The sequence below is a fragment of the Lipotes vexillifer genome, unplaced genomic scaffold, assembly GCF_000442215.2.
Source record: "Lipotes vexillifer unplaced genomic scaffold, Lipotes_vexillifer_v1.1 scaffold1325, whole genome shotgun sequence".
Lineage (NCBI taxonomy): Eukaryota > Metazoa > Chordata > Mammalia > Artiodactyla > Lipotidae > Lipotes > Lipotes vexillifer.
In genome coordinates, this window is record NW_006781704.1 from 157,896 (window position 1) to 172,828 (window position 14,933).

Here is a 14,933-nt window from a genome sequence, read left to right on the forward strand (position 1 = left end):
ATCGAAAAAAAAAAAAAAAAAAAAAAAAGAAGAGTTCAATATTCTTGCCTTAGGTCCATGTCTCTCTCTACTTGAAATGAGAATGGGTGGTTCAACCACAATCCGAATAGTGTTGAGCTCCAAAGAAACATTCGGAATTCATGTGCTGTACTGAGTCCACATTAAGAGATCCCATCATGCTTTATACACACCTTTGTTCTCCTTGAAAAATACATATAAGCCAATTTTGAACAAAGATCCGTGTATGTGATGGGGGTGGGTAGTCTGTATGTGTCTGTGTGTATTTGTGTAAGAAACCCTTACAGAGCTATAATTAATAACTGCAGGCAACCCTTAGGTGGTGCTTGCTACTTGTACTATTCTCTCCCTCTCCTTGCTTCTATCTGTCTGTCTGTCTCTCTCTCTCACACACACACACACACACACACACACACACACACACATACACACCCATTTAGTCCTTACCACAACCCCACAATTTTTTCCCATTTTACAGCTGGGAAAACTAAGGCACAAAGAAAGTCAACAATCAGCCCTAGGTCCCACAGTTGGTCAGTGATATGGAAATTTTTATTCACTAAATTAAATGTCTTGTTTATGTCAAGAATCCAGTGGGTTTGGGTTGCTTTTGGGAGTCATGTTTCTTTTCTAAAAATTTGCAGGCCAGAAGTTTCTGCAAGACTGGGTCAGTTTAGATCATCTAACCAGGTTATCTCTGGAAAAACAACATGACCCAGTATCATCTGGATATCTTCAAGGTATTGCTTATAACAGATGTAGTTTCCTAAGAGAACCTTAGGTTGCACTGATTGAGAATGTAAATGAATAACTATAGGCAAAAATAGTCCAGTGTTAGGAATATGTTAGGCATCAACTATTTCCTTCTTAGGATTCTTTATTTCACTCTGAATATACGAAAGTACTGGCTGGGTTTTATAGCCCCTCATGCCTATTTAAGAGCTGAGAGCATTCAGGATGATTATGGTACATTAAACCTTAGCAGATGGTGAAATGGAATATTGTTCAATTTCCTAAGGTTCCTAAGCAGAAATTCTATAGAAATATGATGTAAACAAATTGCTGCTCCCAGAATTTCTGCTTAGAATATATTAATTACACCCAAATCTCCATTGCTGCAACATCCCAGTTAATTCCTACTTATTTATTATGACCTAGACCAACTATTGGCTTTTATAAAGCTCTGATTCCTGCAGGAAGAGTCATGCCTCTTGTTTCTGTGGTATTTGCATGGATCTCTTTCTGCTCTAATACTTCCTAAATGGATGTCTACGAGAAATCAGACAACAGAGACTCTGTCCTTTTCTTCTGTCCATTCTCAATGCTTGTGAATACCTGATACCTGAATGTCACTGAGTAGTCTTGTTCAAATTCACGAAATAGGGTTTAGTCATTCACCAGATTCTAGTTTTAGCTGAAGAGCTGGATATGTTTCCATGTACAATATGGAAGTTTCATATAATCTTAAAGCTTAGTTGCTTAAGACACGGATAAATAGCAGCCCTTGTCTTAGGAGTCTGTGACTTACCTTACTAGACTTGTGGTCCACATTAAAAGTGGCAATTGCATCCTCTGTTTTTTTCCTCCCAGATTTGGTTATTACATATTCAGCAAGTTTGTTTGCTAAATAGGTCTTTCCAGTACCACTAGGTCCTGAGAGTATAATTCTGTGATGCTCCATCAACAAGTTAAAGTACCTTTGGGTAATTGGTTTAGGAATCAGCGTATCAAAAACAAAACTGTCCAAACTGTTTTCTTCTACTCCTGAAGGGAGAAACAAAGGGAAGAGTGTGGCTTATTGTTCTACATAAGCTTGAAATTAAAATATAGTGTCAACAGGCAACTGGGCTTTGTTAGCCATTGGAATGCAGTCCTTGCAAGATACTTTCCTTGACATTTCGATCCCACGTGTGTTGCTATTTTAAGACAGAAAACATCAGTAATAAGGCAGAGTGAACATCCAAATGAAAGCAGGTTTTTCCTCTTTGCTTAGACCTCCCTTGTCTATTTCATGCTTCTCACTTATGTTTCCACAAAGAGATGGAAGCATTACTATGAATTCTATCATAAAATCCTCCTTCTCTTTGAAGGTGGTAGTTTTGTTAAGAATAGATGTAAAAAATAAAATAAAAAGTATAAAAGTGTGTATGTTCTTCTCTTTTTCTTCCTCTTTCCTCCTTCTCTTTATTTCCCTCTAGCTCTCATCATACATCCCAGCTGTACCGCCCCTTAAGCTTTTGAAGAATATAAATATAATAGGTATTTGGCAAGGAATTAAGAAGGAGAGCAACAGTTTCTCCTTTTACTCACCCAATTACCTTAATCATAAAATCAAATATTGACAAATCCCTCTATTAATCCATAGTTTATATAGATGTGTTCTGACTCTTTAACATATATGAACAAGGAATTATGGATACAAGTATACTTTAGATATTCCATTTGCCTAGAATTAGTCACATTATTCAAAGCAAAGAGAATTTCTCATCCCTGATTCTTAACTTCCATTCTCCACCCCCAGTGGGTACTTATTGGGTATACATATTTTAAAATTAAAGGTAAAAGAATGAATATATTACCTTGGAATATGCAATAAACTTTTTGAATCTCCCCTAAATCTAAGATGATAATGGAGAAAATCTAGAAAATTGAAATTCGCTACATCACATTTGTTTTTCTGAGTCTTGGAGAAACTTCGAAATTACATCTCAAAACTCAAAGAATTTCATTTACTTGGATATTTGTGTTTTTAGTAGGATTTTAGTGTTTTAAATATAAATACAGCTCATATATCAAAATTAGCAAAGTGGTTAACATAGTTCTCAAATATGAAAATTTGAAGGGAAACTGCAAAAAAGAAAAGAAATGTTGGTAAAAAAATACAACTGTGCTTTTCATTTTTATTTTTACCTTTCAGGTTCACAGTGATGATGTTATTATCGCCGACAAGGTATCCACAAGGCAGCAGTTCAGGCACTTCTAGGTTATGGGATCTAATTAAATCTCCTATACAGTAGCTGGCAATGCAGTCAGAGCTCAGGCCAAGGCTAGTGGATGTATCAATTCGGAACACATATTCCTGAAATGGTATATACACAAAAAAGGAAAGTCAAAACAGAGGTCCAACTCCTCTACAAAAAATACAAAACTCATGGGGATGTGAAGCTAGCTATCAAGAATTTTAGAAATGGGTAATATAAGAACAATTAATATCAAACAGCATAAAGAGAGAAAACTTTCCTTAATATTTGAAATGGAAGAGAGGAAAAGCAGATATCTCTATGCCATTAAAGCTAAGGGGAGCATCCAAAATGAAACACATTTGAAAATTAATATCAGGATGTCTTGCACAACTTACCTTAAAGAGACGTCTAATTACACCATCTAAGACATCCCACTTGGTTTTTCCACTGACACCAATGGATCCTATCAAATATGCCTGAGACTTCTGATCCTAAGTAAGAACAAAATAAAACAAGATAAAATCCAACTGTGTGTCTTTTTTTATTATGATATCTTCTACTAAAAAATATTAATATTAGTGGTGATTAACACTAAAATATATATTAAACCTATGGGATCCAGTTTTGAAAAATAAGTTATCCATGGTAGTATGGCATTCACATATTCACAACACAGGTCCCACTTTGAATTTATCAGAAAATTCAATATTTAGAAGAACTTGCCAGGGAATCCTACAGGACTCATTTTGTCAAGCAAAGAACTCCTTTATAATACAAACAAAGGTCCCAAATTTATTGTTTTTGTAGGATGGGATTTTGAGGAATTTCTACATATATTAGAAAAGTAACCAATTCAATTCATAGTCTAACTGAAGCTGTTTTTATGTTGACTGGAATGGTTACATGAGATAGTGATCATGACACCAGTATATATAATTAGACAGTTGATATATCACAATCCTGATTCTAGTCACCAGCTTGCATAGTCCTTAAGAGGTGGTAGAAAAATAACTGAGTCAGGTGTTAGAAGACATGGATTCTACAACACACAACATCTACCATGTAATTAAGAAATGTGATGTTAGTGCAAGTCACTTAGCTGGCTCAGAGCCTCAGTTTCTTCATCTGCAACATTTAACTTTATAAGGGTAAATGATTATCAGCACTATTTAGGTATAACCTGAAGCCAATATCTGCTACAGAAAAAGTTGAGAAACTCACAGCAAACCATTCTTATTTTGTAACAACTGTTATAGACTGAATGTTTGTGTTTGCCCCCGCCCCAGATTCATATATTAAAGCCTCAACCCCCAATTGATGGTATTTGGAAATGGAGCCAGCAGGAGGCAATAAAAGCTAGATTAGGCCATGAGAGTGGGTCTCTCATCATGGGATTAATGGCCTTCTAAGTAGGGGAAGTAGGAGAGAGATCTCTTTCTCTCTCCCCAAGTACGCACACTGAGGAAAGGCCAAGGGAGGACACAGGAAGAAGGCAGTTATCTGCAACCCAAGGAGAGAGCCCTCACCAGGAACCAAATCAGCCAGCACCTTGATCTTGGACTTAATAACTGTGAGAAAATAAATTTCTGTTGTTTAAGCCACCCAATCTATAGTATTTTGTTATGGTAACCCAAGAAGACTAAGACAACTACTTTCCAATGTTCAAAAATATTATCTTTCAGAATTATTTTGAAAAAGAAAACTTGTTTTACAGCGTTATTGTAACTGAGTCAAAATGGACATGCATACAGTGCTTTTAAGCAGCTGCTTTCAAATCAGAGATCATTAGACTATCTAAACTTCACTGAGACTATTACAGTCTTTTACATAAAGACCCACTTGGGAAATTCAGGCACAGATCTGCAGCTCAAGCAGAAAGTTTATGGCATTAGAATTCTTGGAATATATGCTCAGTGTAAAAATTCACAATTGCTAGCTCACTTTTCAAACTTAAATACTTCAATTATCTTAAAATTCTAAAGATTTTTTTGTTTTTCTGTCTGATAAAACATTTTTGTATACTTACAAATTTGTATTTTTGGCCACTGAACTACAATTTCAACTTGAAATAATAGTTTTAATTTCAAGAAGAGGCTAGGGTCAGAATGGTATTGCCAATTTGAAGGCAATATTTGATTCCAGAAAAATTAGAATATTTGCCTTATCATCTAAGACCTTGCTTTAAAATGATACACACAAGTAGCGTCAATGGAATTTGTCATACTGAGTTCAATAAAATATATCTTTCCAGTGTCTAGAAGAGCCATATAACTTATAGTCTCTCCTTTGTACAAAGACTATCTTGGCAGCTCTAGCAACATGTTACTATACATCATAAATATCACCTGCATTTAGTTAGACAAAATGTTAATGTCAAAGAAAGCAATGTGCTTTTTTGGTTTTAGAAATGAGGGTGGCTGACAACCAATACTGTTTTCAGTGAATGAACATGACATACTGAGACACTTTTTTACCTATAGGATGATGTCATTTCTTTCGAGTCCCTAACTTTCATGCTTTTATAATAGATTAGACCAATGCCAAGACAAACACCGCTGATAGTATATTTATGACAAATATTTATTTGATTCATGGTCATTCTCATCTTTTAGTAATAAAGAACTTAAGGTTAAAGAAATACCTTTGCTCGACCGTAGCCCTTGCTTATGGAGACTATAATTTTCACGCTGCGGCCATCTTTATGTCCGGTTGCATCACCAGCATCATCGAGCAAAATATCTACCAAATTTTCAAAGAAACATACACAAACACACACACATACAATAGAGTCACATTAGCTTGGATTTCTTTACTGTCATCGTTTTCTCCCTCATAGTTTTACATCTTCCAATGGGAATATTCAGATTTTCTGCCACCCATTCTAACCTAACTGGTTTGAAAAACCTCAGCTTCCAAGAAGATGAGTGACTGTGTTGGGTTAAAGTTTCCATCTAAGAATTTATTTCTGCTTCCAAAGATCTTCACCCAAGTGTTGGGCACCCATTGCGTTTAGATGAGGAAATAAGGGGTTCCTTTTTTCTATTATGCACAGGTCTGAGTACTACCTGAGTAATAGTCAGTTACCATTATAACCGTGACAAACTGAAAAGCAATCTGAGTTTTCTATCCAACCAAAAACATCCAAGCTCATTACCCATGTGATTATGAATGCAAAGGTGGTGAGACTGACTGTCAACTGGAATGATTTTCAAGCATTTGGCACATTCCCTGCTATATGACTACTCACCTCGTATCTATAATTTTAGGTAATGTTTTGAATTTCAACCATGGCAGAAATATATTATTATATTTATTATTATACTTCCCCGCAGAAATATATTAATTATTGCTTTCCTGTTCTCTTTATGCTTATAGCTTCAAAACCAAAATAATACTTCTAGTAAGCAGCTAAGAGTTACATAAGCATGATAAAGTTAGCTAACCTTTAACCCTCCACCCTTAAAATGTGATTAAAGATTAATTTTCAAAATACATTATATGAGATTAATGTCCAGTTTGGAGAATGATTAAGGCAAACTATCCCACATATATGTTTTCCTTTGACAAGGATGCTATTATGTTTAATATTAAGATAGTTTTCTGGGGACAAAGAAAACTTGGTTACGTGTTGAACAGCACATGTGCCTGGTGACAAGAGGACTCAACTGCTCAAAGTGTAAATTTAGAGAGCCAAGGACTGTGACTGTACCATTATAGAAGCAACAGTTTCATCAAGTGCCTTCTGAAAATAAAATGCTTCTATTATCTTAATAATTAGGAATATGCAATTTTGCAAAGGAAGGAGTTGAAAAAATGCCATAACACCGTAACAATCAAAAGCACATTTAGAGTTTAAGGAATATGGAGTTTTTTTGCTAGAAATTTTTAAATTGTCAAAGACAATCTCCCTTACTGAAATTTATTTATTTTTTTACTAGATTAACATCCTCCCAGTCTCTCACCATTCTTCCTATCCAACTCAAACCTCTTCCTTAGGTGTCATTTTAATTCTCTTCTTGCTCCTTTTCTCAAAAGTTTAAAGTGGCTTATTGTTCACATCTAAATATCTTGTAATTCATGACCAAATTACCTCTTTAGTACTTTGCTCAATTATTCATAACTTCATAAATATTCAAAAATATTTATTTTTAACTAACAGTTTATTAAGCATCACAGAAATCAGGAACTGTGGATTTCCCTGCTGGCGCAGTGGTTAAGAATCTGCCTTCCAATGCAGGGACGTGGGTTGGAGCTCTGGTCTGGGAAGATCTCACATACCGCGAAGCCGCTAAGCCCGTGTGCCATAACTACTGAGTCTGCGCTCTAGAGCCCACCAGCCACAACTACTGAGCCTGCATCCTGGTACTACTGAAGCCCACGTGCCTAGAGCCCGTGCCCCACAACAGCAGAAGCCATCGCAATGAGAAGCCCACGCACCACAACAAAGGGCAGCGCCCAATTGCCGCCAACTAGAGAAATCCCACACACAGCAACCAAGACCCAACGCAGCCAAAAATAAATAAATAAATTTATTAAAAAAAAAAAAAAAAAGAAATCAGGAACTGTGCTGGGCATTGGGAATGAGTACCACGGTGAGAAGGAAGATGAATTCCCTGCTCTTTTGGAGTATACATTCTCAACAAGGTAATCTTGAATGTTTTAAGTGCTTTAGCAAAATGAATACAGTAGTTAAGTCAGGCACTGGAATCATCCAGATCTGGGCTCAAATATTAGCTCTATCACTTACTGGATGCATAATCTTGAAAAATTATCATAATCACTTTCCTAAGTCTTGGGACACAAAAGCGCCAGCTTCATAGGGTTATTGAGAACATAATAGAAAACACTTTTAAAGCACTTTATCCTCCGTGTTTAGTAAGTTTATCTGTTCTAACCATTACTCCTTTTCCCTGTGTATTTATTCTAACTCCTTGTGTTGACAGTGGAAGGAGCACATCATGACTCACTCTGGGTGAGTGAGTCAATGTACACCGCCCCCCCCCACCCCCAGTACATTGATGGGATGATCGCCTGAACAAACAACTCTGAGTAAAAAACAAATAATAGCCAGTTTGAGATAAGGGTTCTCTGTGTTGTTTTATGGAAAATAAGTTAGAGTCCTCTGTCAACATTTTGAAAAAAGATTTGCCATTCTGGTTACAGTCAAGTGAAATTCTGACAAAAACTGAAGGTTTTTCAAGCTTCTGTCTTCACTGGATGTATGGTACATGCACTATTATTTCAGGAACTGGACATTTGTCAATTAGTCTCTCTCCTGCCTACTTCTTTTTTTTAAAAAAAATAATCATGAACTCTAGAAACTTTTTCTATTAAAAAGCCTCAGCATAAAGGCACTTTTGATTTCCAATTTTGAACCCATTAAACAAGAGTGAAGGCAATGAAAATTTGACTTGAAAAGTATCCTAGCGAAGCAATGTCAAGTGATTTACATTCTTCTTGCTAGTTCAGACACAAGTATCACTATTGAAAAATAGTTGAGGAAATAAAATAATATAGGACTAAAAATAAACCATGAAACAGGTAATTATAAAGCACAGTTTTGGAAAAAAAAAAACAGCTCTCCTCACCAAATTGCCCCAAATTCTGAATCACGGCCATCAGTTGGATGGACACAGAAAATGTAAATTTAATTTCTTTGACTTTATATTTATCTTTATGAGTCCTAGTCTTTCCTAGACATTAATTTTGGTTTCATTTTTATATGGCTGTTCTTCCTAAACTACCTTCAGTACTAAATTTGCCTCCTTCAGACCTTATCATATTTCCATAGGCTAAACCAAAATCATGTAACAGGCAGTAAAATCCCACCATTAAGCCATCCTATAAGGTACCAGTCCTTTTCTCTCCTTAGAAGTGAAGCTCCAGGACATAGGCAGGCACCGACTGCCATTAGGTGTGGATCTTACCTCACCTCTCTCAGGTTCATCACCAGCAAGCCAATGTATAGGATGTGACTCAGGACTCTCAGATTCTACACATTTAAAGTTTTTGTTCTTTCTTTTTTCCCATCTTTTGAAGAATGTGGATGATAACACTTCATAGACAATTTACACATTCAAGTTATTACCATATTTCCATAGTTTTATTTTACCTAATGATTTATAAGTTCATTTAATTATGACATCTCTGTGTTTTCTTAGCTACCAATATTTCTTTTACTTGATGTGTATTCTCAAAATTCATTTTCCTTCCCCAGTCCCTGCCAAATGGTATAAACGTTGTTTTCATGAACTTCAGGAAATTCCTACTTGCCTTTTAGTTTCTAGTTACCTTTTATAAGAAGAAAGAAAGTATGCATTTGGGCCATTCATTTTTACACCATGAAGGGCAGATATAATTAGTAGAATTTTAAAAATTCTGACCTTTTAGAAGCAAGAGATATGATTCATTAAAATATAATCAATATCAGCTTGCTGTATTTCTGTTTCTTTTCTTTTTCATTTTCATCTTTATCTTCTTTTTCTATGTTTTGGTGTAACTTAAGGCAAGCCAGGAAGTTTCTCAATTCTATCATGGGATCTAAAATTGCCCAGGAATATATATACATATTATTGGTTTCCAAGCGTCATCTAGTGGCTGTGCTTTGCAATCACTGCAGATCCTCATGTAAATCTTTCCTCAACTAAGTCTTATATACATAGAATGATTCGATGCCATAGGAGCAGTTATACTTTATAACTGAATAGTTCATCAGCTATTAAGACAACATTATGTCATATGATTCTATTTGCAATTGAATAAAACTGTACCCTTGTTCCATCATTAGTACCATTGAATACAATAATAGAATCCAGTGTGTTCTTTTTTTTGTTGAAAATCTAACAGAGCTGCAGTCCGGGTGATGTAGTAGCATTATGTTCTCCCTGGGCCACATCATGCAGGATCATCTAGTCAAATTTAGGAATAGGTCCTGATACACTTGTAAACAGGCTTCGTACACTTAAAACGCTATCAAATTGCATGGGGTTCTGAGTATTATATTCATTAGTACTAACAATCATCACTGAGAATATTACTTTTTCATCCTATTTGTAACCCTGGAGGAAGTACTTCTCAAACACAAGTAATTGTTTTAAAAAATGATATGAAAACCATATCTCTATGTCTTTTTACTCTTTCACACAGAATGTTCTTTTAAAATGATAATGAAGGGGGTTCCCTGGTGGCACAGTGGTTGAGAGTCCACCTGCCAATGCCGGGGACACCGGTTTGAGCCCTGGTCCGGGAGGATCCCACATGCCGCGAAGCGGCTGAGCCTGTGCACCACAACTACTGAGCCTGTGCTCTAGAGCCCATGAGCCACAACTACTGAGCCCGTGTGCCACAACTACTGAGCCTGCGCTCTAGAGCCCGTGCTCTGCAACAAGAGAAGCCACCGCAGTGAGAAGTCCGCGCACCGCAACGAAGAGTAGCCCCTGCTCTCCACAACTAGAGAAAACCCGTGCGCAGCAACGAAGACCCAACGCAGCCAAAAATAAATAAATAAAAGAAATTAAAATGATAATGAAGTAAAATAAATTTATAAGAGGAAAAAGGACTATTTCTGAGAACTAGGCCGTTAACATTTTGAAGAGGGTATGGGTGAGAGCTGCAGCTTGGATAAGGGTCTCCAAATTCGAGGTCTCCGGGCTTGTGAAGTCAGAGGCATGCTTTGATTCAGGCAGGTGTGTGCACAAAATCACCTGAGGTAACAGACTCCGTGATGTTCAAATTGTTCAGAGAGAGTCCTAAGGACTGGCGTGAGGATGAGGAGGAAGTGCTACTTGCGGACTCAGACGGGGGCCGAGCTGGCTTCGCAGCGTTCCCTGTTTCTGCCTTCAGCCGGTCGTTTTCAGCCTTCAGTATTTCAATCTCATTCTGTTGTGAAGATGGAAAATATGAAAAACATAGCGCTAGCTTGATTGAGAAAAGGGTACCAACTCTTTTAACAGGGTTAATCAGTTCGTGTATTAAATAAACCATGTGGTGAGATATTAAATAAACAAACATAAATTATGAAAACAGGATTTCCTTCCAAAGAAGGAAAAGGAATCCCTTTCTCCGTCTCTCACATACACATATTCAGCTATTCACAAATACACACACTAACCAGAATTTTTTATAATTTTAAAAAAATCTATCATATATTTGAGGAGTTTTCCAAATATGACATGGTCTTATGTGAATTAAGAATAACATAATTGAAAAGCTCATACCATTTCTCATTTTAAAAGTAAACATACACACTACTACATATATAAAAATAGATAACCAACAAGGACCTACTGTATAGCACAGGGAACTATACTCAATATTTTGTAATAACCTATAAGGGAAAAGAATCTAAAAAGAATATCTTTTTATATCTATATCAATCTATATACGTATATATATATTCAGTTATATACATATAACTGAATCACTGTGCTGTACACCTGAAACTAATATGACATTGTAAATCAACTAGACTTCAATAAAATAAAAAATTTTTAAAAACTTAAAAAAAAATTTTTAAATGAAAGTAATGTTAAAATCTCATAGAAAATAATGCTGTTTGTAATACTCTAAATTCAGGGAGAGTTGAAAACCACAGTAAAACAAAAGTAACATGAATAAGGTGATTTAAAATTACCACCTCAGGATCCTAACTAACGTCTGAAAAAGTTTCTGTTCCTTCAAAACGGGGCACTAAGCTCATAAGAACAACACAAGCCTATTGATGAATACATCCATTGGCAGATGAATCTGCTCAGCAATGAGCTTTTCCTAGTTCAGTCATCTGTGGTACCAAGTGATTACTGCTTGACCATAATAAAATGAAAACTTAGTCTGAGCACAGACTGATTCTGAATTTAGCCTTCAGATGCTTCCAAAAAATAGAAAAGCTTTACTTCTACAGATGGCATTCTACATCACACTTACTTTCATATTTAGAAAGCTTGTGTTATATTTCTGTTGATTCCTCATTACGTTTGTTTTTCAATAGAAAACAGGTAAAGTCAGATTTCAAAAGAATAGGAAAAAGTTACCATAAGGGTAAATCATGGAAAAGTGAAGAAGCAAGGGCTGTAGTAGTTTCTCTGAAACCTTAGCTCTAGTACAGTGCCTTCAATGGTCCTTGAGTGCAACTGGCCAGTTTGCACTTCCACTTCCAAACCTGGATTTGACAAAATCCTCCATCCAGTATTGAGAAATGAGGTGCAGAGACTGAATAAACAGAGTGCATTTCCACAAAGGATTTAAACATGAGATTTGTTTTTATAATAACTAAGAGAAGAGAATAAGCAGCATTTTAAATCTCTCGTTTGTTCCCTGAAGGTGCTTTCGGACCGACCTGCATCCGGTTCATGGCTTCCCGGATCTGATCGAGATGATGAGCAGAGCTGAGGGCCTCCAGCCGAATATCCGTTAATTTTAATTCCTTTTCTCTGAGCTCACTCTTCAGCTGCAGGATTATCTCTGCCTCAGCCTCTGTGCATTCACAGATCCTGAAGAAAGAAACAAGCACAAAATCAGTGGTTGGGGGAGCCAGAGGATTACGAAAGGCAATGCTTCTTTTAAAAGCTGAACTGCAATATTATCCAGCAGGTACATAGATTATTTTCTGCTGGCAATACCTAGAGAAAAGGAAAAAGAGTTTTACAGACAGTAATACATTCACAGGTTCAAAACTGAAAATAGTAGCCGTCTCTTTTAATCTTTTCTTCCTATTTTCTGAAGTTTAAAAAAATCTATCTTTACTGTATATAAAGTGATCCTCAAAATTCCCTTGTTGCTGATGTTTATGGAGCTGAAAAGTCATAATATTACTACATCTCATTCTACCATTTTTCAAGGGACTCGAGCCTCTATTTGCAACATGAAATTTGTTTAAAGCAAAGTTATTATGTCCTTAAAATGTTGATTTCTTGTTTTGTAAAATTTTGCAAAGAATAACCTTATTTGCCACAATACCATCTTCAGGTTATGATAAAATTCAATATAAATATTGTAGAAAATAAATCAGGGAGATTAGTTTTGGATATTTAAATAATGGATGAGTGTTATATAATCCTCCTGGTAGGCTCAGCTGATTTAGGAGATCAGCTAATGAAACTGAATCACAGGTTTCAACACAAATGAGCAGGCTACTTGGGGGCTGCTTGAAGGTAATATACATTATATCTTATTGTTGTTCTATAGACAGCTTTGTAGGAAGTATGTCAAAAGAATCTGTTTTATGTTAATGAATGTCTTTTCCATTTAAAATGTGAGGACTCATTGCTGGTCACAAAATGATAGTGCTATGTTCTTTCCTCTAAGTCAGGAAATTATACAGGGTGTACAAGGGTCTTAAATGGTTCTGTTAGTGGCCCTGCTTTATATGAGTTCTGGGTGAGCCACTGTCTTGGGCACACAAGGAAATCTCATTTAAATAGTATACAGAACAAAGAGAATTATCAGAGCACATGTTTTACATTCTAAATGTTTTATTCTTTCTTGTAACATCAACTAGTGGGATACTATAAAAAAAAATTATGCTAGATTATCTAACACAATTAAAGAACAAAGGATTGAAGTTTGGCTTGAGGAAACCAAATTTTACTTCCAAAACAGGAGGACAGAGAAGGTAGTCATTGTTGGAATGCATGCGAGTGATTTTAGAAAAAGCAAGAGTGAACACTGCTTAGGTTAGAACCAGGATCTTTGCAGTTTTCATGCATCACACTCCATTTTACCGGGATCTATGCTTGTAGATCACAGGGCCATTTTGCCGTTTCTTTGGTGGCCAGACAAGGGGTAACCTGCATTTAATGCACAGTTAGACAGATACATGGACAAATGCAAGTGAAAAGAAGTGAAAATAATAACTTAGAAAAGGGGAGAATGAGATCAAGAACACTCAGTTTCTAATGTATGGAAAGCAGAAGAGAAACAAATGTTGTCTGCTATTCTAAGGAAGATCTGAAAATAATCGGTATAGAGATGGTGCTGCAGTTCCATTTAGAACACAGATCTAGGCTTGGCCTGAAGTTGTCTGTAAAAAATACTTCCGCAACCGGCAGAGGGAGCGACTTACGCTGAGGCGGACTGCGAGGGCTTCATGGAGGCTGACCCACAGTCACCCGCATTGTGGGGCAACTTGGGGGACGCTGGAAGGGACGAATCAGTAAGCTCTTCAATGTCCGAATGTGAGGATGGAGGCTTGGTGGACTTTTTCTTCCCAAAGGCTTGTTTGAATGAGCTTCTCAGCTGCAAGAAGGACAGAAATTACCTTCCTTGTCTATTTGCACTGGGGGCATCTTGCTTTGGGCCGTTAGTTTGCAGGTGCCATCCTAGCCACTGCCTGGGGTCAGTATGTATAAGCAAAGGATTAACAGCTGCAGCACAGTATCTCTAAAAAAAAAAAGATACCGTGTTTTGTGTTTTTGTTTTATTCTTGTATTAATCCAGCGCAGCGCAAACATGGAAGGCTTTTAAACAGTGCAGGGTCAAGGGCATGGCTGTCAGAGCACTCATTTAAAACGAAGTACCTTGAAGGGATCTCCGTTCAGAAGGCTCCTCTCTTCAAGGCAATTTGTTTTAAATGGCTGCTTTAGCGCTACAATCAAGTCAGGGCCTGCTGACAATATAAACTTAAAAAGCAAAATGAAATCAAATTCACCTAACACTTCATTAATTGTGAGTTTCTATTCAAATTTTCAGTTCCTGGACTATGAGAAACCAGAGTTGGTATGCCCTACAGCGCTATTCAGAAAGTAGTTTTACTTCTCTTTAAAACTGGAGATTAAAATGAAAAGACACAAAGAAAAGACATACAAGGTAATCTGTTTTTAAAAGGTATAAAAGCCTCCTGCCAAAATGAATAGCATTCATGCCAGGGGTGGGTATTTTTATAGATGCATGCCAAATTGTCCATGGTTTATATTCACCTCACTTCCTCTAGAGTTCACCTTGCAGAAACATGAAAGA

General features: G+C 36.5%; 1 protein-coding gene across 3 annotated transcripts in view; it reads right to left on the minus strand.

Annotated features, from left to right (window-relative positions):
• The window catches only part of NAV3 (neuron navigator 3), a 369,647-nt gene that overhangs the window by 15,725 nt on the left and 338,989 nt on the right, over window positions 1-14,933 (minus strand). Inside the window, exons 26-34 of one of the 3 annotated variants that reach the window (XM_007454821.1) lie at window positions 14,894-14,914; window positions 14,041-14,213; window positions 13,700-13,765; window positions 12,316-12,469; window positions 10,685-10,859; window positions 5,623-5,720; window positions 3,377-3,472; window positions 2,929-3,097; window positions 1,547-1,782 (exon numbers count right to left, since the gene is read on the minus strand). In XM_007454821.1, the coding sequence (XP_007454883.1) occupies window positions 1,547-1,782; window positions 2,929-3,097; window positions 3,377-3,472; window positions 5,623-5,720; window positions 10,685-10,859; window positions 12,316-12,469; window positions 13,700-13,765; window positions 14,041-14,213; window positions 14,894-14,914 (1,188 nt within the window). The remainder of the gene's footprint in view (window positions 1-1,546; window positions 1,783-2,928; window positions 3,098-3,376; window positions 3,473-5,622; window positions 5,721-10,684; window positions 10,860-12,315; window positions 12,470-13,699; window positions 13,766-14,040; window positions 14,214-14,893; window positions 14,915-14,933) is intronic. The other 2 variants (XM_007454822.1, XM_007454823.1) reach the window with 2 other exon arrangements.